Source organism: Schistocerca nitens, chromosome 11 (genome assembly GCF_023898315.1).
Source record: "Schistocerca nitens isolate TAMUIC-IGC-003100 chromosome 11, iqSchNite1.1, whole genome shotgun sequence".
In the NCBI taxonomy this organism is placed as follows: Eukaryota; Metazoa; Arthropoda; class Insecta; order Orthoptera; family Acrididae; genus Schistocerca; species Schistocerca nitens.
This window is the reverse complement of record NC_064624.1, coordinates 195,793,752-195,818,390: the sequence shown is the minus strand read 5'-3', so window position 1 is coordinate 195,818,390 and position 24,639 is coordinate 195,793,752. Positions and strand designations below refer to the sequence as shown.

The window sequence follows — 24,639 nt, the reverse complement described above, 5'->3', positions numbered from 1 at the left end:
AAATATTTTGAGAGCCATCGATATTGTTCGACAAAATTTCTAGTATTGTCAATAAGTCAATACGCGCCCACAGATGGTCAATGTATTTACGGTTTAACAATATACTGAACAGGTGAAGGCCCATTTATTTATTGATGGTGTCAGTCGTTTTAGTATACTGAACGTTTCATAAAGTAGTATTGACAATAAAGGCACACACTTAGTAATTTAATATATAGTTTTTTTCATAATATCGTTTCTGTTTCGTATTCTACCTATTGTGTGAATAAATGTGGCCATAGTGTCCATAATTGTTGTAAAGTTATTTATAGTACTTGAAAACCGTCTTTGCAATTACTAGAAATGTCTAATAGCTTCACCATACGTCCTTGCATATGCCCGTTTCGTTTTCCCTTATGAGAAAACCGCAGCATTGTTATTCAGTATACTCTACGGTTTTTTCATATTTTTTATCTTAGAGTACGCTGTTGTTGATTATTGTCAAAGATCACTGCTGTGTTACAGTTAAGCAGTTGCAATTTGTGATTACTGGGAATTCACATATTACGTTCTGCAGGTAATAAATAAGCGACTAGTGATTGCAAAAGTGAATGATGGACAGACGAAAAAATATTTTGGAACTTATTTAATACTACATTTTTATTATTATCACAATCTATTTTGACGAATAAGCAGCTTGCAAATTTTTGTTGTCATAATTGTGTCTAAGAGTACTGTGTTGATTTAATGTTATTTTGTGGCCACATTTGAACGTGATATTACTCTGTACTTAATTGGTTGCAATTGCATCACCTGCGGCATCTTCGATTATGTTTTATAGCGAGGGTGAATTTCATATGCAATTGTTTTCAAGTTATGTTTACCACAACAAAACGTTTGTTATTTTCACTGAGCTTATAAAATTTCAAATTTCCAAAGGTACGTACATAACTTTTTAGAGCCTATTGCGCTCCTATACTGTCTACCAATCAATAAAAATGCTAGGTAGACGTGTATGTATAATTTATTGGGAACTACTTGCGATTTTCGCTCTGTCTGGAAAAATCGCTACATGTAACTGCTGGTACTGTGATGCGCTGTCCGAAAGTGTTGTGGCAGTATCTGTATGCAGTGGTCCCCTGAGAAAGTGAAAGTAAGTGTTAAATAATTTGTGACCGACGAGAAAAGATTCACAATGTGGTTCGCACGTTGGCTATATTAATATGGTTGTGTTGGCTTGCATACCCCATATGATGAGATTAGATAAGATACAGTTTTCGTACCATTGACCCAAAAATGACGTGATCCTCGTGGGTGTGGGACACACACACACACACACACGGACTGTTTGAATATAGCACTCACTTTCTTTTCATTTGTCAGGAGACATTACATTAATCTTTGTTCCATAGATCATAATTACGACATTTCGTAATGATATGGAATGTGTCACTTTAACATAACTTTTCTTTACACGAAATAGCCACTTTTTTTTTACGGTTACTACTTCATATCTAAGAATTCATCTATTGAGTAGAAGGAGTTGTCATTCATAAATTCTTTTAATTTGCTTTTAAATGTTGGTTGGCTATCTGTCAGATTTTTAATACTATTTGGCAAATGACCAAAGATTTTTGTGGCAGCATAGTTCACCCCTTGCTAAAGTGGTATTTAATCCATAATAGTGAATATTGTCAAGATATGTGCATACATTACAGTAAACTTGAACTGCTAACATTTTCAGAATTAATACACCGTCAGATCGAAACATAGCTATGCCCTTTTAATAGATTTATCATAAACAAAATACCTAATCTTCATTGTTGTGACAAAGTGCTGTCAAAATTGAGATCTGACACATTTTTACTTAAGTTGGTGTGACAGTCCCTGGTAAGATACTCATCTGCAGAGCAGGAGGAGTTACCCACCAAAAAGTCTTTCAAACTCTGTTTACACTGTGCTTTAGCTTAAGCCAAGTTTTTAACATAATAATATTTGGGAAAGGATAATTAGGAAGAAGAGGTTTGATGTTATGTGATGTATTGTTCATCAAAATTGTAGTGTGAGTGGTGGTACTGTCATATTGTCAATACTTACAAGTTCCCACAATCATTACATCCTTTCAGGTACTAGCTGTGTTAGAATGTAAGAAAAGGCTACAGAATGTATCCATTATGTTACATTTTCCATGTAACATCTGAGTGCTTTGAGTTTTTGTCTAGTTTTTTCAGCTCTTTTGTTTTGTTAATCGTGTGTTTATATTAGCTTGTAGCAATGTGTGTTTTAATGCAGTTTCTTTATAAGAACACTGGAGCAGCTTACTGGAGAGACCAGAAAAAGTGTAATTGGTCCAGGCAGAGCTAATAAGTAAATGTAGTTTTCACTGACAAAAGGTAGTACACATTAGAACTCAACACAACATTCATTTTGGGTATGATTAGAATAAAGTCAGGTCACTATATGTTTTGTTATTGGAAATTAATGTCAACTCTAAATCTTAACCATTCCTTACGCAGTGCAATGTGTAGACTTCAGTACATGTTATGTATTTCTGTGTGGTGAATAGAGAGAGATTCTAGCATGGCAGCAGTTGCTCTAAATTTTTTTAGAACTGTAACATGAATAGTAGAAAGAAGCAACTGTGTTGTAACCCTTGTAAAATTAACATAAAAATGTGGCTCACTGACTGATGAATGTATGGTTGGATTTTCATTTTATGTCCATGAGAGTGAAACAACATAACTTACTGCAATGAACACATATGTAATGATATGAAAGTTTAGAGATTGAGAACTTCAGTGCAGGCTGCATGATCAGGATATACTAATTCTATTTATACTGATCTACATAAATGTGGACATGGTTATAAAGCTCTTTGATTATTGTAAATATGAAGGTACTCTCAGAATAAATCCTTCAGCATTGACTTGGCAAAAGACTGCATACCTAAGTTCAATTTTAATCTTTTATTCTTCATCTATAATGCAGGATGACTCTACTGAATGAATTTATTTGGTAACATCACAGCAATGTATTATGGTACAGTTAGACTACAAGTGGAAAAAGCAAGATACATTGCCTGCAGTGCTGAGAATGGGATGTTGTGCCATAAGCCAATACTGCAAAGAAACATCATCAATCTATATTCATGTGCTTCCACTGCGTGTGATTTTGAGGTTCTGACTCTTTGTAACCAGAGAGCTATAAACCAGATCTTGTCATTAGGTTCTCTTTGTTCCTTACCTGGTATTATTAGATTCACTTTGTCATGGCTCATTTGCGATAGGTAGTATGACTGAAAATATTACCTTTGAACTTCATTCCATAGCAGTAACGGAAACTATGTGTAACCATTTTGATTCCTTGTTTTTCAGGGTCTTGGAACTGCCATCATGGGTGACAAGAAAACTAACTGGATTAAAAAAGAGGAAGCAAATGAGGTATGTACTGAAGCAGGCTCCATAGTAAGTTGCTCTTCTGTTTCATTCATGTATGTGTGGAGTATGGTGCACAAATAAACCTTACTTATATCATGTTGTGGATCAACTGTATCATACAGCCCCAATTGTCGACTGTTGGGTATGACGTGATGATGTTGTGTTAAATGATGCAGTGGCAGGACCATTTATTGGAGATGGATTATGTTTGAAGAGGATGTTTCATAGTGTTTGTTGACATTTTCTAGTGTTGAGTTCGTGTTTCAAAATTTTGTTGGTATGTTGTTAGTGAGCGAGTGACTGAGTTGTTGGAATATCGGTAGCCATTGTCTACAGATTTGTTGTGGGGTTTCTGAATTACTGAAATGATGGTCAGTAGCTATAAATTAGTTTGCCACTTTTAAACTGTTAGTTTGGTGTGTTGTTAGTGGCTCCAGGTTTGTTTTCTATTTTGGCAATAGATAGATAAGACAGATAGGTCTTTGCATGCCACAGTGAGGGTGACATGGCCACCACTATAAAGTTCTTGCAGTGGTGTTGCTTACTGGCTGAATTGGTCAAATTCCATGTTTGTGGTCAATATATGTAGTTGTCAAAATTTGGTATATCTCAGACCAGAGTGTGCTTGTGGTGTGCACATCTCTGTCCGGCACATTTTAATAGACTGCATTTTATACCATGATGTAAGGGCAGAAGCACAAGTTGATGGGGATCTGCCATGTGTTTTAGCTAATGATGAGACATGTATGTCTAGGGTTTTAAATTTTTGTGATGTGTTTTGACTCTGGCCTAAACTTTTAGGCTGGAGGTTTTAGTGTATTGTACAGTAGCTGGCTCCTCCCTTTTTCCTTGTAGTCAGCCAGCCACTTCCATCTGCTATATTGTTTTCGCTCCATCTACCACTTCCTTCTCGTGTTGTCCATTTGTTAGTACAGGCAGCATGCTTCGTCCCACGCTTCGGTGTGGGTAGGCGCATAGTTTTCCAAGCTTGTTTCCTGTGTCTTACGTTCTGTTTAATCTTATTGTTCTGAGTCTTTTCTTGACACCCGTCTCAATCTGTTACTGAGCGGGCACTGAAGACGTTGCCTTCGTGCGCCCTTAAAACCCTCTCCATCCATCCATCCAGACCATATGGCATTGTTGAAATTTGGTGATCTGTTTGTCATGGTTCCTGGTTTGAGAAATCTAGACTCATGATGCATGACATTGATTTCTTGATATATTATTTTTGTTATATCTCATCCATGTGGTTTTGTGCAACAAGATGGGTGTTGGCAATCATACAGTTGTTGGTTTTGTTTTGTTGGGTTCAGAATTTATTAACTGTAGGGGGGACAGATTGGAGAAGGGGGTATACTGGTTGTAAGGAAATATGGAAGCGTCTGATCCCGCGCGTCTACTTTGACCCATGACGTCACAAATATGGCAGAAACGACCATAAACTACGATTCCTATATGGCACATATAAAGTCGGTACGTGCACATTATGAGGACGAAAATAAATCGAAAAACAAACACACTCACTTTCCACAAAAAGCCTAATGACACTAACGGGACAAGTGCGGGAAATGGGGTGTTTTTGGGTGGGGGCAAACTAAATATAAACAAATTTAGACACCCACCCCCATACAAAACCATGACAAAAAAAAAACCGACATCGCAAAGCTCCCCAAATACCACTAAACACAAGATCATCTGGGATCGGACACTTCCCTTGACCTATATAGCTCAACAGCAGCTCCCGATACCAATATCAACATACACAGCCACATATTGGGATCGAACACTTCCCTTGACCAGCACACTGTTAATTTTATCCGTCATGTCCATTCCTAAACAAAAACAACAACCGATTAATTTTACTAAAATTACCACACGATGTACAGCGAACAACACTAAATTAACCTCCACACAAAATCATTAACTCAATGAAACGAATTCCACTACAAAGACAGCCGACACTCAAACAATTCTGGATAATGAGCAAAAGCAAACTGAACCCATTACACCACACAAACAAAAACCCTGAACATACCACCAGAGAGCACAACAAACCACAACACGACATCTACAAACACGCCACACTCACAAACCGCGCCGTCATGACGTCACACACGACAACAGCCTCACGTCACGGGTCAAAGCCGACGCGTGGGATCGGATGCTTCTGTCGACCCGGTTGTAGGATACCACCCATCTGCTTTGCCCCACGACATGGTTGCTCTGTGCAGCGATGAGGCGATGTGTCGGGTGGCATCATCAAGCCGTGGTGCATTTGCGTTCGAGCAGAAATGAAATGTTGTTGTAGGAGGCATGGTGTATGAAGAGATACCATTCTCTAGTGGTTTATTTGGTGTCGATGTGTCTTGGAGATATGTCATTATGTCATTTGGTGTGCAACAGTTGTGATGTGGTGTGTACAAAATTATGTTGTTGCACGATGGAATATATTATGCAGAATGTTTTTATATAAAACAGAGTGTCATGAAAGTTAAACAGTGTTTTTAGGTGCATGTGTAATCATTGAGCAGATGGATCAGTGTTTTAATTAAATCATGGGAGAAGGTAGGTGAATCGGTGATTATGAATACATCAAACGTGCAACTCGGTTACTAATGAACATTGATCCACCTAACTTCTCCCATGCTTTAATTAAAAAACATTGATCCACCTACCTTGCCCCAATGATTTAATAAAAAAAACCATTGATCTACCTATGACATTTATCAAAAACTATTTTCTCACAGGTTCTGCCATTTTCTCCTATCCCACTCATCATTCATCATGTTCAAATCTCATCATTCACTGCATGTATACAATGGAAAAGCTGCTGACACTGTAAGTGCACTTCTACTCTACGGTTGAACTACATACACTGAAGAGCCAAAGAAACTGGTACACCTGCCTAATATCACATAGGGCGCCCGCCAGCTTGCAGAAGTGGCTAATGGCTGAAGTAGTGCTGGAGGGAAGTGGCACCACGAATCCTGCAGGATTGTCCATAAATCTGTAAGAGTACAAGGGACTGGGAGACCTCTTCTGAATAGCATGATGCAAGGCATCCAAGATATGCTCAATAATATTCATATGTGGAGAGTTTGGTGGCTAACGGAAGTGTTTAAACTCAGAAGAGTGTTCCTGGAGCCAGTCTGTAGCAACTCTGGACGTGTGGGGTATCCCATTGTCCTGCTGGAATTGCCCAAATTGGTCGGAATGCACACAAATGGATGCAGGTGATCAGTCAGAATGCTTATGTATGTGTCACCTCTGAGAGTCATATCCAGATGTATCTGGGGTCCCATATTGCCCCAACTGCATACGCCCCACACCATTACAGAGCCTCCACCAGCTTAACAGTCCCTGCTGACATGCAGGGTTGATGGATTCATGAGGTTGTCTCTATACCTTTATGCGCCCATCCTCACGATACAATTTGAAACAACTCATCTGACCAGGCAACATGCCTTCAGACATCAACAGTCCAATGTCAGTGTTGACGGGCCTGGATGAGGCATAAAGCTTTGTGTTGTGCAGCCATCAAGGTTACACCAGTGGGCCTTCAGCTCCAAAAGCCCATATCCATGATGTTTTGTTGAATGGTTCACATTCTGGCACTTGTTGATTGCCCAGCATTGAAATCTGCAGCAGTTTCTGGGAGAGTTGTGCTGCTGTCATTTTGAACAATTCTCTTTAGTCGTCTTTGGTCCCGTTCTTGCAGGACCTTTAGCCGGCCACAGCAGTGTCGGAGATTTGATGTTTTACTGGATTACTGATATTCACGATACACACATGGAATGGTCATACCGGAAAATCCCCACTTCATCGCTACCTGGGAGATGCTGTCTCCAATCGCTAGTGCACCGACTGTAACACCGTATTCAAACTCATTTAAATCTTGGTAACCTGATATTGTAGTAGCAGTTACCATTCAACTGTGCCAGACACTAGTTGTCTTACATAGACGTTGCAGACTGCAGTGCTGTATTCTACCTGTTTACATATGTCTGTATTTGAATATGCATACCTACACAAATTTCTTTGGCACTTCAGTGTAGGTGAACTGGAGATTCGGGTACCTACTGTGTAACTTGAGAGTGGGCTACTGTGATCTTGATAGGGTGTTTTGTATGGTTTTGTTAGGTTTTATTTTTTAGCAGGTTAGTGTGTTTTGCTTTTTGCAGTGTTACATTTTGATGGCATTGTTTTTAGTGTTCAGTTTTTAAGTTTTCCCAGCCCAAAATTCCTTTTTTTCCATGGTTGCCCAACCAATTTCATTGGGTTTACTCAGTGTCTTTGTACATATGGTATTTGTATTGTGATAGATGTTTTGGTTGACATGTTGGATACACTTGAAATGGGGGTTATCACCCGTTCAGCATGGTGATGTCATTGGTCAAAGCAGATGGGTGGTATTCCAGCCTCTGGTAATCCCGGGGTATGAGGTGTTCAGATTGATGAATTATCATTTGGGATGATGGAAGGGTAAAATTGTTGCTGTGACACTAATACAAACTAACATAAAAAGACGTAACATTAGTTGCATGCTCCAATGCATGAGTAAGAGGTTGCATTCGTAACCCTTAGAATGAAATGGTGGCAATGCCAGTTCTGTATCTACATCTGCATAGGTACTCTGCAAGCCACCATATGGTGCATGGTGGGGTACCCTGTACCATTGCTAGTAATGTCATTTCCTATGCTGTTCCATTCACAATTAGAATTAGTGTGAAATGACTGTCTATATGCCTTCATAAGAGCCTTAATTTCGTGGATATTATCATAATGATCCTTATGTGCATTGTATCCTGGTGGTAGTAGCATCGTTTGACAGTTAGCTTCAAATGCTGCTTCTCTAAATTTTCTCAATAGCATTTCTCAAAAAGAATCTTGGCTTCCCTCCAGAGATTCTCATTTGAGTTCCCAGAGCATCTCTGTAACACCTACATGTTGTTTGAACGTACTGGTAACAAAACTAGCAGTCCCCCTCTAAATTGCTTCAGTGTCCTCCTTTAATCTGACATGATGGGGATCCCGAACACTCAAGTAGTACTCAAGAACAGGTCACATTATCACGTTATTTGTGATATCTTTTACAGATGAACCACTCTTTCCTAGAATTCTCCCAATAAACCAAAGTTAAGACCTTTCGCCTTCTCACGTGCTCATTCCAGTTCATTCTGCAAGGGATGTATGGTTTAATGTTGAATCATAACCATGTGTTGCTTCTGGTGACTCCTTACATTGTTGAGAGGTGAAGAATAAGTCAAAATGCAGACCAGTCTAATTGGTATCTGATCCCACGACCTTTCAGTTTCGAGGCACATGCTTTACTGCTGGTCAACCAGGACCAACAGTCTATGAAATAAAGGAGTATTATAATTTTAATTAAAAAATGTTTACAATGCAGTTTAACTAGCAGATCTTCATGCACTCACTCCATGAATACTGCTATTGTAGAAATTATGTTTGTTGTAATACCATCGTTGTTGTTGTGGTCTTCAGTCTAGAGACTGGTTTGTTGCAGCTTTCCATGCTACTCTATCCTGTCCAAGCTTCTTCATCTCCCAGTACCTACTGCAAACTACAGCCTTCTGAATCTGTTTAATGCATTCATCTCTTGGTCATCCTCTACGATTTTTACCCTCCGCACTGCCCTCCAGTACTAAGTTGGTGATCCCTTAATCAGAAGCATATAGCTAAGGTAGAATATTCAAAATTTTTAGGTGTGTCCATTGATGAGAGATTAAATTGTAAGAAACACATTGATGATCTGCTGAAACGTTTGAATTCAGCTACTTATACAATAAGGGTCATTGCAAATTTTGGTGATAAAGATCTTAGTAAATTAGCTTACTGCGCCTATTTTCACTCATTGCTTGCATATGGCATCATATTTTGGGGTAATTCATCACTGAGGAATAAAGTATTTATTGCACAAAAGCGTGTAATCAGAATAATAGCTGGAGTCCACCCAAGATCATCCTGCAGACATTTATTTAAGGATCTAGGGATATACACAGTAGCTTCTCAGTATATGTACTCTCTTATGAAATTTGTTATTAACAACCAAACCCAATTCAAAAGTAATAGCAGTGTGCATAACTGCAATACTAGGAGAAAGGATGATATCCACTATTCAAGATTAAATCTAACTTTGGCACAGAAAGGAGTGAATTATACAGCCACTAAAATCTTTGGTCACTTACCAAATAGTATCAAAAGTCTGACAGATAACCAACAAGTATTTAAGAAGAAATTAAAAGAATTTCTGAATGACAACTCCTTCTACTCCATAGAGGAATTTTAGATATAAATTAAGAAAAAAAAGAAAAAAAACAAAAAATAAAAAAAGTTGGTATATTAACTTAATTATGTTGTTAAATTAACTTAATTATGTCATGTATTGGAAAATTTGACTCGTTCCACATCATTACAAAATATCATATTCATGATCCATGGAACTAGTATTAATCTAATGTAACCTCAGAATATGTCCTACCAACCGATCCCTTCTTTTAGTCAAGTTGTGCCACAAGCTTCTCTTCTCCCCAATTCTATTCAAAACCTCCTCATTGGTTATGTGATCTACCCATCTAATCTTCAGCATTCTTCTGTAGCACCACATTTCGAAAGCTTCTATTCCTTTTTTGTCTAAACTATTTGTCGTCCACATTTCACTCCCATACATGGCTACACTCCATAAAAATACTTTCAGAAATGGCTTCCTGACACTTTACTCTATACTCTATGTTAACAAATTTGTCTTCTTCAGAAACGCTTTCCTTGCCATTGCCAGTCTACATTTTATATCCTCTCTACTTCGACCATCATCAGTTATTTTGCTCCCCAAATAGCAAAACTCCTTTACTACTTTAAGTGTCGCATGTCCTAATGTAATTCCCTCAGCATCACCCGACTTAATTTGACTACTTTCCATTATCCTCGTTTTGCTTTCGAGACACTGTCCATTCCATTCAGCTGCTCTTCCAGGTCCTTTGCTGTCTCTGACAGAATTACTATGTCATCAGCGAACCTCAAAGTTTTAATTTCTTCTCCATGGATTTTAATTCCTACTCTGAATTTTTCTTTTGTTTCCTTTACTGCTTGTTCAATATACAGATTGAATAACATCGGGGAGAAGCTACAACCCTGTCTGACTCCCTTCCCAACCACTGCTTCCCTTTCGTGCCCCTCGACTCTTATATCTGCCATCTGCTTTCTGTACAAATTGTAAATAGCCTTTCGATCCCTGTATTTTACCCCTGCCACCTTCAGAATTTGAAAGAGAGTATTCCAGTCAACATTGTCAAAAGCTTTCTCTAAGTCTACGAATGTTAGAAACGTAGGTTTGCCGTTCCTTAATCTATTTTCAAAGCTAAGTCATAGGGTCAGTATTGCCTCATGTGTTCCAACATTTCTACGGAATCCAAACTGATCTTCCCTCGAGGTCAGTTTCTATGTTTTTTCTATTCGTCTGTAAAGAATTCATGTTAGTGTTTTGCAACCGTGGCTTATCAAACTGATAGTTTGGTAATTTTCACATCTGTCAACCTCTGCTTTCTTTGGGATTGGAATTATTATATTCTTCTTGAAATCTGAGTGCATTTAGCCCATCTCATACATCTTGTTCACCAGATGGTAGAATTTTGTCAGGGCTGGCTCTCCCAAGACTATCAGTAGTTCTAATGGAAAGCTGTCTGCTCCCAGGGCCTTGTTTCGACTTAGGTCTTTCAGTACTCTGTAAAACTCTTCACGCAGTATTGTATCTCCCATTTCATCTTCATCTGCATCCTCTTCCATTTCCGTAATATTGTCCTTGAGTACATCACCCTTGTATAGACCCTCTATATACTCCTTCCACCTTTCTGATTTCCCTTCTTTGCTTAGAACTGGGTTTCCATCTGAGCTCTTGATATTCACGCATGTGGTTCTCTTTTCTCCAAAAGTCTCTTTAATTTTCCTGTAGGCAGTATCTATCCTACCCCGAGTGAGATAAGCCTCTACATCCTTACATTTGTCCTCTAGCCATCCCTGCTTAGCCTTTTTGCACTTCCTGTTGATCTCATTTTTGAGACGTTTGTATTCCTTTTTGCCTGTTTCATTTTCTGCATTTTTATATTTTCTCTTTTCATCACTTAAATTCAATATTTCTTCTGTTACCCAAGGATTTCTACTAGCCCTCATCTTGATCCTCTGCTGCCTTCACTACTTCATCCCTCCAAGGTACCCATTCCTGTCAATTGTTCCCTTATGCTCTGCCTAAAACTCTGTACAACCTCTGGTTTAGTCATTTTATCCAGGTCCCATCTCCTTAAATTGCCACCTTTTTGCAGTTTCTTCAGTTTTAATCTATAGTTCATAACCAGTAGATTGTGGTCAGTCCACATCTGCCACTGGAAATGTCTTACAATTTAAAACCTGGTTCCTAAATCTCTGTTTGACCATTAAATAATCTATGAAATCTCTCAGTATCTCCAGGCTTCTTCCATGTACACAACCTTCTTTTATGATTCTTGAACCAAATGTTAGTCTTGATTAAGTTATGCTCTGTGCAAAATTCTACCAGACGGCTTCCTCTATCATTCCTCACCCCATTCCATATTCACATACTATGTTTCCTTCTCTTGCTTTACTACTATCGAATTCCAGTCACCCATGACTATTAAATTTTTGTCTCCCTTCACTATCTGAATAATTTCTTTTATCTCATCATACATTTCATCAATCTCTTCATCACCTTCATACAATTTAATTTTGCTATGTGGACTCTGTCAATGTCACACATGTAACGTGTAGAATAGGCTCATGCATTTGATGCTGGTAATGGAAATAATCTGATAAAAATGTCATGCTTAATTTATGCAGGATTAATCACTCTCGTGTTAATGCTGGATCTCAGTTCTTCTTTCAGTTTCTCCGAACTGTAGATCAATAATGCAGTTTCAAGCATGTGGCTCTGCCAAAATTTTATGTGAACATCTCTCAGGATTAAGTTTGCTTTTAATATGTTATGCTCAGACTAGTTTTTTCCTAGTTGAATCGAAACAAGCTTTCCTATCACACTTTAAACATGTCAAGTGCTCAAAATCATTCATCTTCAATGGTTTTGTAGAACCAGTGAAAACACAAATGTATGTTCTCAGTAGAGAATATCTTGTTGCGGAAGTGGTTTTGACATTGGTCCTATGTGCATCAACTACCTAGCCAAATAATATTACATCAGGTCAAGCCAAACTCCATATCCAACCTAGCCCAAGAGAAACAGGATAGTGGTGAGTAGGTGAGTATCCACCAACTTTCAGCCTTTTCACCGTGAGTGCCTCCCTTCCCTCTATATTTATGGGCTCAGTCCGAGAATTGTGCTGCCTACACGAAGGATTTTTTTTTGTAATTTCGCTATATAACTGCTGTAGGTCTCAAAAAGTGAGCAGTTGGAAAAAGCAAGTAGGTTTTAGTTCATCACATGTACATTTTATGTATCAGTCTTCTCTTACAAATCTTATCAGGAATTACCACATAAAAAGATTACATCTTTTATGTTACATCTGTTGTTTGAATATATCCATTTTTCATTTGCTCAAAGCTGTGTACTGGTGAAATGGTGCTCCAACATTTTGTGAGAAGTTGTTTAAAGTGGCTCCATAGAGAGAAAACTCAACAGCTTGTGTGAGGTTTCTCTAAGAATAGAGAAAGTAAATAGGTCAGACCTTAGGAATTCATATTGATGTCAATCTGAACTGGAACGTACAAATCAACGAAGTTTGCAAAAGAAGTGTGCTATACTTTGTATGGAAACTGAGAGATCTGATTATTTGCAGTCATCTATGTTTGACATATTTATAGCCCCTGGTGTAATCAAATGGAGACCGTCCCCTTCTATTAGGAACATATTAAAAATAAAAGCAGAAAATTGTTCATTTGATAGACAGGACTTGTCTTACAGAATACTATCTCTGTTTACCAAGCATAGAATACTAACAGCTACAAGTCTCTGTACGCATGTGTCTGCTGTCTCTGTCCAGGCCATATTACAATTTAACAATCCTTCAAGATAGACAACGTTGAATTAATATTTCAGATTCTAACCCTACCTGATTTGGATGTAGAGGAATTGTGGGCAAAGTTTAAGCAGATTGTAAATTGTGGTGTGGAGAGTTATAACCCTTGTAAATGGATAAAGGATGGAAAACATCCACCACAGTTTAATAACAAAATTTGCAAGATGCTGAGGAAGCAGAGGCTGTTGCACTCTTGGTTCAAAAAATGATACAGAAATGATGCCAAGAGAAGGTTATTAGAGATTCGTGTGTCTGTGAAAAGATCTATGTGTGAAGCATAGAACTACCATTGTCACACCTTAGCAAAATATCTGGTAGAAAACCCAAAATTTTGGTCCTGTGTAAAATCACTGTGCTGGTCTAAGCCTGCCATTCAGTCCCTTGTTGTTGAGTCCAGTGTGGCAGCTGACGATAACAAAACAGAAGCTGATGTTTTAAATCTCATGTTCAAGAAGTCTTTCACACAGTGAATTGTGCAAGCATACCATAATTTGATCATCAGAGACTCTCATATGGACAACATAGTAATAAGGATCCCTGGCATAGAGAAACAACTGAAAGATTTGAAAGCAAGTAAATCACCAGATCCAGACGGAAATCCAATTTGGTTTTACAAAGAGTACTCTACGTCATTGGCCCCTTACTTAGACTTGCATTTATTGCGAATCTCTTGACCAATGCAAAGTGCCTAGTGTGTGGAAAAGAGTTCAGGTGACTCCAGTATATATGAAGGGTAAAAGAAAGGACGTGCAAAATTACAGACCAATACCCCTAACTTCTGTTTGCTGCAGAGTCCTTCAACATATTCTCAGTTCGAATATAATAAACTTTCTAGAGAATGAGAAACTTATGTCAATGAATTGGCGTGGTTTTAGAAAACATTGATTGTGCAAAACTCAGCTTGCCTTTTTCTCACATGAGGTACTGGACACTATGGATGAAGGGTAATAGGTAAATTTCATATTTTTAGATTTCCGGAAAGCATTTGGCATGGCATTTCATTGCACCCTGTTAACGTAGTTATGAACATATGGAGTAAGTTCACAGATATTAGTGTCTCGAAGATTTATTAGTAATAGACCCCAGTATGTTGTCATTCATGGTGAATGTTCATCAGAGACAAGGGTATTGCAAGGAGTGCCCCAGGGAAGTGTGAGGGACCACTGCTGTTCTCTGTATGCAGAAATGATTTGGTGGACAGAGGGGGGCAGCAATATGCGGCTGATGATGCTGTGGTGTATAGTAAGGTGTCGGAAGTTGAGTGACAGTAGAAAGGTAAAAGATCACTTGGACAAAATTTCGGGTTGGTATGATGAGTGGCAGCTAGCTCTAAATGTGGAAAAATGTAAGTTAACGTGGATGAGTAGGAATAACAAACCTATAATGTTCGAATACAGCATTATTACTGTCCTGCTTGACACAGTCAAGTTTAAATATCTGGCCATAATAATGCAAAGTGATATGAAATGGAATGAGCTTGTGAGAACTGTGGTAAGGAAGGTGAATAGTCGACTTCGGTTTATTGGGAAAATTTTAGGAAAGAGTGATTCACCAGTAAAAGAGACCTCATATAGGATACTGGTGCCACCTATTCTTGAGTACTGCTAGAGTGTTTGGGATCTTTACCAGGTTGGACTGAAGTAATTCGAAGGGGGCCTGCCAGATTTGTTAGCTGTAGATTCATACAACACGGAAGTGTTACAGAGATGCTTCGGGAACTCAAATGGCATTCCCTGGAGGGAAGACAACATTCTTTTCGAGAAACTATTGAGAAAATTTAAAATTTAGAGAAGCGGCATTTGAAGCTGACTGCCAAATAATTCTACTGCCACCAACGTACATTGTGCATAAGAATCATGAAGAAAAAGTACAAGAAATTAGGGCTCATATGGAGGCATACAATATTTTTCTCTTCCTCTTTTTGCAAGAGGAACAGGAGAAGAAATGACATGACTAGTAGTGGTACAGGGTACCATTGCTATGCACCATACGGTGGCTTGTGGAGTGTCGATGTTATGTTAGTTGCATACAATATAGCCCATATTGTATAAAATAATTAATGGTGGATGAATAGAAATATTGAAACTAGAAAATATGATTGAAAATAGGAGCATAGGGAGAAGGTTGAAATGTGATATTCTAGTAAATTTTTAAAATTGTTATAGTCAACCACTCTTGTAATATTTTGATCAGTGTCACTGAAATGCACCGTAGTGACTTCCTGTCACCCAGAATTTCTCTCTCAGCAAAGAATGAGTTCCTATTACTAGGCATTTGTTATTAAGAAGTACTGTAGTTAGATTTAAAATGTACAAAGGTGACAAACGTTGTGGGGTAGCGATATGCACATATAAAGATGGTGGTAGCATTGCATACTCAAGGTATAAAAGGGCAGTGCATTGTACTCAAGTACTTCACGTGGAAAGGTTTCCGGCATGATTATGGCTGCACAACTGGAATTAACAGATTTCGAACATGTAATGGTGTTTCGAGCTAGATGCATGGGACATTACATTTTGGGAATTGTTAGGAAATTCAGTTTTCTGAGATCAGCAGTGTTAGGAGTGTGCCAAGAATACCAAATTTCAGGCATTATCTCTCACCATGGACAATACAGTGGATATTTGCCTTCACTTTACAAATGAGAGCAGTGGCATTTGCGTAGAGTTGTCAGTGCTAAGAGACAAGCAACACTGTGTGATATAGCTGTAGAAATCAACGTGGGATGTTCGACAAATGTATCCATTAGGACAGTGCAGCGAAATTTGGCATTAATGGGCTATGGCAGCAGCTGACAATGCAGTGTCTTTGCTGACGGCATGAAATTACCTGCATCACCTGTCCTGGGATTGTGACCATATCTATTGGACCCTAGATAATTGAAAAACCATGGCCTGGTCAGTTGAGCCCCAATTTCAGTTGGTAAGAGCTGATGGTAGATTTCAAGTGTGGCGGACCCCATGAAGCCATGGACCCAAGTTGTCAACAAGGCACTGTGCAAGCTGGCGATGGCTCCATAATGATCTGGCTGTGCTTACATGGAATGGACTGGGTCCTCTGGTCCAACTGAACCAATCATTGACTGGAAAGGCTGTGTACAGCTGCATGGAGACAATTTGTAGCCGTTAATGGACTTCATGTTTGCAAACAACAATGGAATTTTTATGGACAACAATGTGCCAAGTCACCAGACCACAATTGTTCATGATTGGTTTGAAGAATATTGTGGACAGTTTGAGCAAATGATTTAGCCACCCAAATTGCCCAAACATGAATCCCATTGAACATTTATGGGACGTTATTGAAACATCAGATGATGCACAAAATCCAGCACCAGTAATACTTTCACAATTATGGATGGGCATACAGGGATCATGGCTCAATGTATCAGCAGGACAGGGGACTTCCAGTGACATGTTGATTCCATGGTACATCAATTTGCTGTGGTATGCCAGGCAAAAGAAGGCCTGACGCGACATTAGGAGGTATCCCATTACTTGTCACATCAGTGTATGCGATATGTTCATGTAATATGTGCAGTTAGTGACTGCATAAATGCAGTCTGTACAGTCTGTTTTACTGTTACCTTGGGTCTAGATTTGATCACCCAGTGTGCAAATAAAAGAAGAATTGAATGACGGTCTGAATCAAGATATAGTCAGAGAATTGAAGTGGCCGTATGAAATTTAAGTATGTTATACTGTGGCTCAGTTGTAATGAATCTAATGGAATGGATAACCAATATATCTACTCAAATTAGCATCCACATTTATACTGTAGGAAGTATAAAGATCACAATCTGACAGTAACAAAGTATGCGTCTAATGGGAAATGAGGAAATGTATGCAAAGTTCAACATTTTTAGGCTTTATACAGTTGTTGTGGTCTCTGGACTAAAGACTAACCAGTCTCTCTCAACTGTCCACACTAATCAATCCTGTGCAAGCCTCTTTATCTCTGCATGACTACTGTAGTCTACACCCATTTCAGCCTACTTATTGTATTCAAGCCTTGGTCGCCCTCTACAATCCTACCTCTCCTTTCCCCATCACCTCCCACATACACATCCTTCCTTCCATTACTGAGATGAAAATTTTATAATGAATTTGAAAATTTCATCATGCATCAGGAAGTGTTTTATCAACTGATTCCTTCTTTTAGTAAAGATAAGCACTAGAGTTGTGTTCTGCTTAATTTGATACAGCATTTTCTCATTTGTTATTGGATGTACCCATCTAAGCTTCAATGTTCTTTCATAGCATCACATTTTAAAATGTCTCTTTTCCATAAAGGGCTACACTCCAGACAAATACCTTCATGAAGGACTGCCAAATATTTCAATTTGCATCAGATATTAACAATGTCCTCTTTTCAGGAATACTTTTCTTCCTATTTGCAGTCTGCCCTTTATATCATCTCTGTGTCAGCAATCGTCAGTTATGTTGCTGCCCATATAACAAACTTTATCCATTACTTTAAATGTATCATTTCCTATTCTAATTCCCTCAGTGTCACCTAATTTAATTGCACTACATTCCATTACCTTTGTTCAACTATCATTTATGTTCATCTTGTAACCTTTTTTCAAGATACTATCCATTACCTTAATTACTCTTTCAAGTCCTTAGGCATCTGACCGAATTGCAGAATCATCAGCAAAACACAAATCGTGGATTTCTTCTCCCTGTACTTCAGTTCTCTTTCCAAATTTCTCCTTGGTTTCCTTCATAGCTTGCTGAACGTATAGACTGATTAACACCAGTCTGTCCCTCAGTTATCTGTTCCCTTTCATGCCCTTCAAAACTTGTAATTGCTGTCTGGTTTCTGTACAAGTTGTAAATAACTTTTCACTGCTTGTGTTTTATCCCAGCTATCTTCAAAATTTCAGTCCGCCCTATGAAAACCTTTTCCTAAATCTTGCCTTTCTCTAACCTAGCTTCTAAGATACGTCAAAGGACCAATCTTACCATATCTTCACTTTTCCGTGGTAGGCATCTTGTCAGTAACAACAGAATGGCTGGAACCATTATCAAGAACAGTTACTGATGGTTTAAGCACCTAACACACAAAGCATTTCTCTCAGCCCACATTCTATGGCAATGCCCTGGCCAAGACAGTGACATTGAAGTTTTCCTCTACATATTATTTTATGTACTTGCTTCTGACACCGTTCAGTGTCATATAGCAAAGAATAGTTATAACAGGTAAAATATAAAGCCCACAGTGGTAAGAAAGGAAAACAAATGAAATCTCAGCATGCAACAAATCATCCCACAGGACTGCAAGCTGCCTAAAACTACGTGCAAATGTGAAGTGTTTTGGCACTGGGGGTGATGGTCTGACACTGCATGTGGATCCTGTGCTACAAGCCTCTTGGCATTGGATGAATGCTTGTTCTCATGTGCCTTTCCCAACCACATACTTTGTAGCTGTCAATCTTAAAATAATTCTGAACAGACATCAGTTACATTCTCACTGTTGCTCGGTGGAACTGAGTTCTTGAGTGTCACAAAGACAGTGATGAGAAACTTAATTTTTGATGTTGAAGATTGTGGAGAAGATCCTTGTTACAGTGCAATACACTGATGATGGTTGGAAAGAAGGAAAAATTAGACTGTTGGAAGTGGTGTAAGCATATGACATTGTCCAAATGCAACTCACATGCTTGGACACGTCTGAGCTCAATTTTTCAAAATGAGGTCAACTTGACTTGATAAATCTAGACAGGGTGATACGGTCTTTAAAGATAGAGGACTAGTTGTTGTAAAATGTGAGTGAATGGAAGAAGCATAACAATGTTGTAACTGGATGCAAACTTTGAGGTTATCAAATGTTGATAAATGTCAGTTAACAGCATGAAGAACTGTCAGATTCTCTGCTGATTGTGTATTGTAAAATATGAAATGGTGAAAGTGGGGCAATGTGTGTTCATAGAAAGACCTGCAAATTGCCTTTTATAAATGTACACAAGAGTATAAACCAGATTCAACTGGGATACTTTTTTCTTTTTCAGTTTCTTGATGAACCATTAGGAGCGTCTTGGTCCCCTGATTGCATCAAAGAGGATCCTGGACTAAATTTGGGGTGGGACGAAACCAAGAACAATGTAAGCATTCACATGAATCACGTATGACATGTAGAATTAAAAAAAATATATTTAAAATCATTGGCTAATTGCTCACATTGAGACTTCATTAAACAGACTGAGTGTTTCTTAGAGCTAAGTCCTGTTAGTAAGTACAAGTAGTTTTGTACAAGAGTGGTTTGAATAGTTCTTAGAACGAAATAGAAAAAAAGTACTTATATCACTGAAACTTTTTATATTTTTCAATGTAGTCTCCTTGTAGATTAATGCACTTGGTCCAACGATGTTCCAGTGCCTTTATACCGTCTCAGAATGAGTTTCCTACAGGCGTACAAAATAGTTGTCAACTCTGCCTATTAATTCTTTGTTTGAAGTGAATCTTCATCCACCAAGAAAAAATTTCAGTTTTAGGAAGAGATGGAAGTCTGACAGAGCCATATCAGGTGAATAAAGCAGGTGTGGCAACAGTTCATACCTTAGTCCATGTGATTTTGCCTTGGCGATGGAACGTGTGCGGGCACGCATTGTCATGGTGGAAGATGACTTTCTTCCTTGCTAAACCTGGCCTTTTTTCACATATCTTTTGTTGCAATTTGTCCAGGAGGTTTTCATAGTATTTTCCAGTAATTGTTTGCCCCGTAGGGAGATAATATACAAATAGAACCCCTTCACATCCCAGAACACTGATGCCATGACCTTTCCCCAGAAGGAATTGTCTTTGCTTTCTTTGGTGGCAGAGAATCAGCATGTTTCCACTGCTTTGACTGTTGTTTGTCTCTGCTACATAATAGTGCACCCAAGTTTCTTCCGTGGTCACAAACCGGCACAAAAATCTTGTTTGTTTCTCCTAAAATGGGCCAGACATTGTTCAGATATATCCATTCTCATGCGTATTTGATCCAGAGTCAAGAGTCGCGGCACCCATCTTGCAAATAATTTTTTCATTTCTAATTCTTCAGTTAAAATGTGTCATACCCTTTCAAATGACATCTGGAAAGCATGAGCAATTTCACACACTTTCAATCGGCGATACTTCGTGACCATTTTGTGCACTTTTGCAATGATTTCTGGAGTAGCGACACATCTTGGGCGATCACTGCGCAGATCATCTAAGCTCTCCCAACCAAATTTAAATTCATTTGTCAACTTGGCAACAGTTGAATATGAAGGAGCAGAGTCCCCCAGTGTATACCTTTCTTTACAAAGTACTTAATGACTGCTCGAATCTTCCCCCCCCCCCCTCGCCCCACCCCATCTCTACAAATCACTACGCGGGAACCACAACAGAGCTACGTCACTGCCACAGCTCTCTTCCTAGAGCACTGATGTGGCACATGTTTACAGGCAACATTCCAATGAGAATCACAACAAATTGTTGCGCTAACGCTGACCTCTCATGGTGATTCTGAGAACTTTTCAAACCACCCTCGTACTACTCTGCTTGACTTTATTCTCATCTATTATTTGCTGACTGTTATCAGCAGACTCTGAGCAGGGCTTGCAATGATATAGATAATCCTTTTTACAGTGACCCTTACTGGTGTTAGAGATTTTGTGTAATACATATGTGTGATATTTTATTTTACTTGCAAAGGGCTTATTGTGACCACACATCTGCTTTATGACTTACTTCTGTTTCCCTCCATCAAGTGTTTTGGCTGGCTGTCTGAGGTGATGTCCATCCTAGATCTGTTGTTATAGATGTTAACTCGGCGTGTAATTCTGTGTGTTCCTCTTTCTCTAGTTCAAACTATTGCTACAGTGTGTTCCAACATTGTTGTCAGCAGTGCAGCACGATCATTGCTTCTTTGACACTTTAATGGTATTATAGTGTTCATACAACCCCTGTAGTTCTAAATTTTTCTAATACTTCAACTGCATTGTGTTTGTTGATTACAAGCTCACATCTTTTTTAATCATTTTCTTTCAAATATCAATAGTTTTTCTTCGTTGTTGTGTATAATGAAGCTTCATATTTGTTGTAATTTTACAGGCAAGATAGTTGAATGATAACAGTGAATCTTCAAGATACTGCTAAGTTATATTTTTCTTGATGTTAATACAAATGTGTAATTTTACTTTAGCAGCTACTAAGTGCTCATCTGTTTTCTTTATGAGACAGACTTCCTAAAAACATGATGTGGTCAATTGTGTTGAAAGTGAATCCTTCCTCAGTGAAAGGGGCATGGCTTTGAATTCTCCTCCTTTATGACCAGATGTTTTATCCTTTATTCATTAACACAAATTGCTTTTTATCAGCCATTATGCCTAGTTTTTGCATTATTTTGATCAATTCTGCTTTGGAGCTGCATATTAATTCTAAATCATCCACAAAGGAAAATCTATTAGTATTAACATCCTGAAGTTGAATCCACTGTTGGTAAGTTTTATTGAATTCTGTATTACTCTTCTCTACAATGAGTCTGAATAAGAAATGTGAAATGGTGTGTCCTTGTCTCAATCCATTGTACATACAGTCCTACCAATGCCTTTATTTTCCAAAAAGTTTTGTTTATACACATTTTAGTTAATATGATTAATTTTGAGCATAGTTCGGACTCCCCATTACAAGTCAGAAAGTGTGATAAAGTATATTATTGTCAGCTCATTTAAAATTTGCAACATTTACATACCTCCAGGCAGGACACTTACATCAGTTGACCACCTTAATCCAACAACTTCCCCCTTCCTCCTTTCCCCAACTGATTTCAATGTACATCACCCTGTTGAGGGCACCACTTCATCTGCTAGCGGCTTTGTACTTGACCAGCTCCTTATTGACCACAATCCATGCCTCATCAATGATGGTACTCTTACCTTCTTAAGTGACATCCATGGCACCTTTTCAGCTAGTGATCTTAAGATCTCTTCCCAGTGTTGTCGCTTCACTGCATTGATCACTACATGATGATCTTTGTGACAGTGACCATCGTACAGTGAATCTTGTTACTTCCTTGCCACTGCCAGGTGGAGTGACTATCACACAGGGGCTATGAAGAGCTAACTAGCACTCATATGCTTCTGCTGTTATCTTCACCACCTCTCCATCAGACTGCATGAAAAGGTTGTGCAAGATGTCTCCAACAACTTTCACCCACACTGCTGTAACTGCTATTCCCATTTCTACCACCAACTGGTGCCATGATGGACTGAAGACATTGAAATAGCTGCAACATTTCAAGTGATATCCTTCATAGACCAGCCGAATAATATTTAAACAACTTCATGCTAAGTCTCACTTTCTAATTAAATGCAGTGGAAGGAATAATAGGAATGTTACATCACTGCCCTGGGAACATATGCCTCTGCATCACAGATGTGGGCCAAGCTCTGTACCTTCTGGGCTGCTAATGATAAACAGTTGTTCCCGGTCTTGTCCTTCAGGGTGGTTTTTGTACTGATAGGCTGGTTCTTGTTGAATACCTTGCAACTGACTTTGGGACAGAATCAGCATCCTCTTCATATCTGGCTCCCTTTCTGCTGCAGAAATGACAAGTTCTGAACTGGCTGGGAACTGTTTCAGGCTCTTGCCTCATCTCACAGTATGGCCTCAGGCCTTGATTCAATTCATACTCAGATGATCAAACCTGTGAAGGTTACTCAGAGGCAACCTTTGCTCTAGTGTCTTCATTCATATTAGGCTTGAAGGTGTCCTCTCCGCAATGGCGAAATAATATTACCATCCCATCCTTAAACCAGCAAAAGCCCAACATCTCTCACCTGCTATTGACAATTAGGCTCATCAGCCTGTTCTGAAAACTGATTGATGGTTTGTCACATATTACACTGAGCTCTCTAGTCTCTGGGTTTTTCTGTGCCCATATGAATGTGGTATTCAGGAGAAATGGTCCACAACTAACCATGTGGTCTGGTTGCAAACATCAATCTGACAGGCTTTTTCTAAATGCCAACACACTGCAGTCTTTTTTGACCTACATGAAGCATACAACATTGTTTGGCACTATCATGATTTACTAATCATGTATGACTGGCTCTCTCGAGCCCCTTACTGATTTGTATTCATCTGTTTTATCCCACTGTTTGTTCATGGTGCAAATTTATGCTTCTTCAGTCAGCTCTCACCGAGCGAGGTGGCGCAATGGTTAGCACACTGGACTCGCATTCGGGAGGACGACGGTTCAATCCTGCGTCCGGCCATCCTGATTTAGGTTTTCCGTGATTTCCCTAAATCGCTTCAGGCAAATGCCAGGATGGTTCCTTTGAAGGGGCATGGCCGACTTCCTTCCCTAACCTGATGAGACCGATGACCTCGCAGTTTGGTCTCTTCCCCCGAAATCAACCCATTCAGTCAGCTCTCCACAGGTCCAAGAGAATAGCATCACACTAAGCTTTGTCTTTAGTGGCACACTCCTCCTCCTCCTCCTCCTCCTCCTCCTCCTCCTCATCATCATCATCATCATCATCATCATCATCATCATCATCATCATCATCATGAGTGGGTTAGTAACCTCGGTTGGGCCACTGGTCATCCTTGTGCTGTGTGTTGATGACTTTTGCATTTAATGCAGCCCCCACGCAGTATCCTCAGTTGAATGCCAGCACCAAGGCACCATCTGATGGATCTCTTTGTGGACCTTTTCTCATGGTTTCCAATTCTCTCCTGCAAAAATTTATGCTATGATACTCTGCCACTGTACTATGGTCCATCCTGACCCATAACTGTGCTTGGGCTCCCAGTGCTTGGAAGTTGTTGAACAGCCACATTCTTTTTGCTAAAAAGCAGACTCTGATGCCCCATGTTCGTCAACTAAACAGTAGTTGCATTGGATAGCTTAATGGTCTTAGCTTCCTTGCCCACACTTCTTGGGGTGTGGATCATGCTACTCTTGTCTTTAATTACCAGGCCCTGGTCTAATCCTGAGTGGACCATGGTTGCCAGGTTTGGGCTCCACTGCACTTTCGCCTTTGAAACTGTTAGACCCATTCCATTGTTGTGGTGTTTGTCTGGCCACTAGTGCCTTCTGGACTAGTCCCATAGACATTCTCCTCAGTTCCAATGGTACCAATTCTTGGCCTTCTATACAATTGGCATTTGACAGTTCATTGATCAGCCAACGTT

At 39.1% G+C, this 24,639-nt stretch overlaps 1 protein-coding gene across 1 annotated transcript in view; it reads left to right on the top strand.

Moving 5' to 3' along the window:
• Positions 1–501: 501 nt before the first annotated feature.
• LOC126213446 (uncharacterized) overlaps positions 502–24,639 on the top strand; it is a 168,638-nt gene continuing 144,500 nt past the window's right edge. The window contains exons 1-3 of the mRNA XM_049941191.1: positions 502–556; positions 3,354–3,419; positions 19,488–19,580. Coding sequence (XP_049797148.1) covers positions 3,372–3,419; positions 19,488–19,580 — 141 coding nt within the window. The 5' untranslated portion in view covers positions 502–556; positions 3,354–3,371. The remainder of the gene's footprint in view (positions 557–3,353; positions 3,420–19,487; positions 19,581–24,639) is intronic.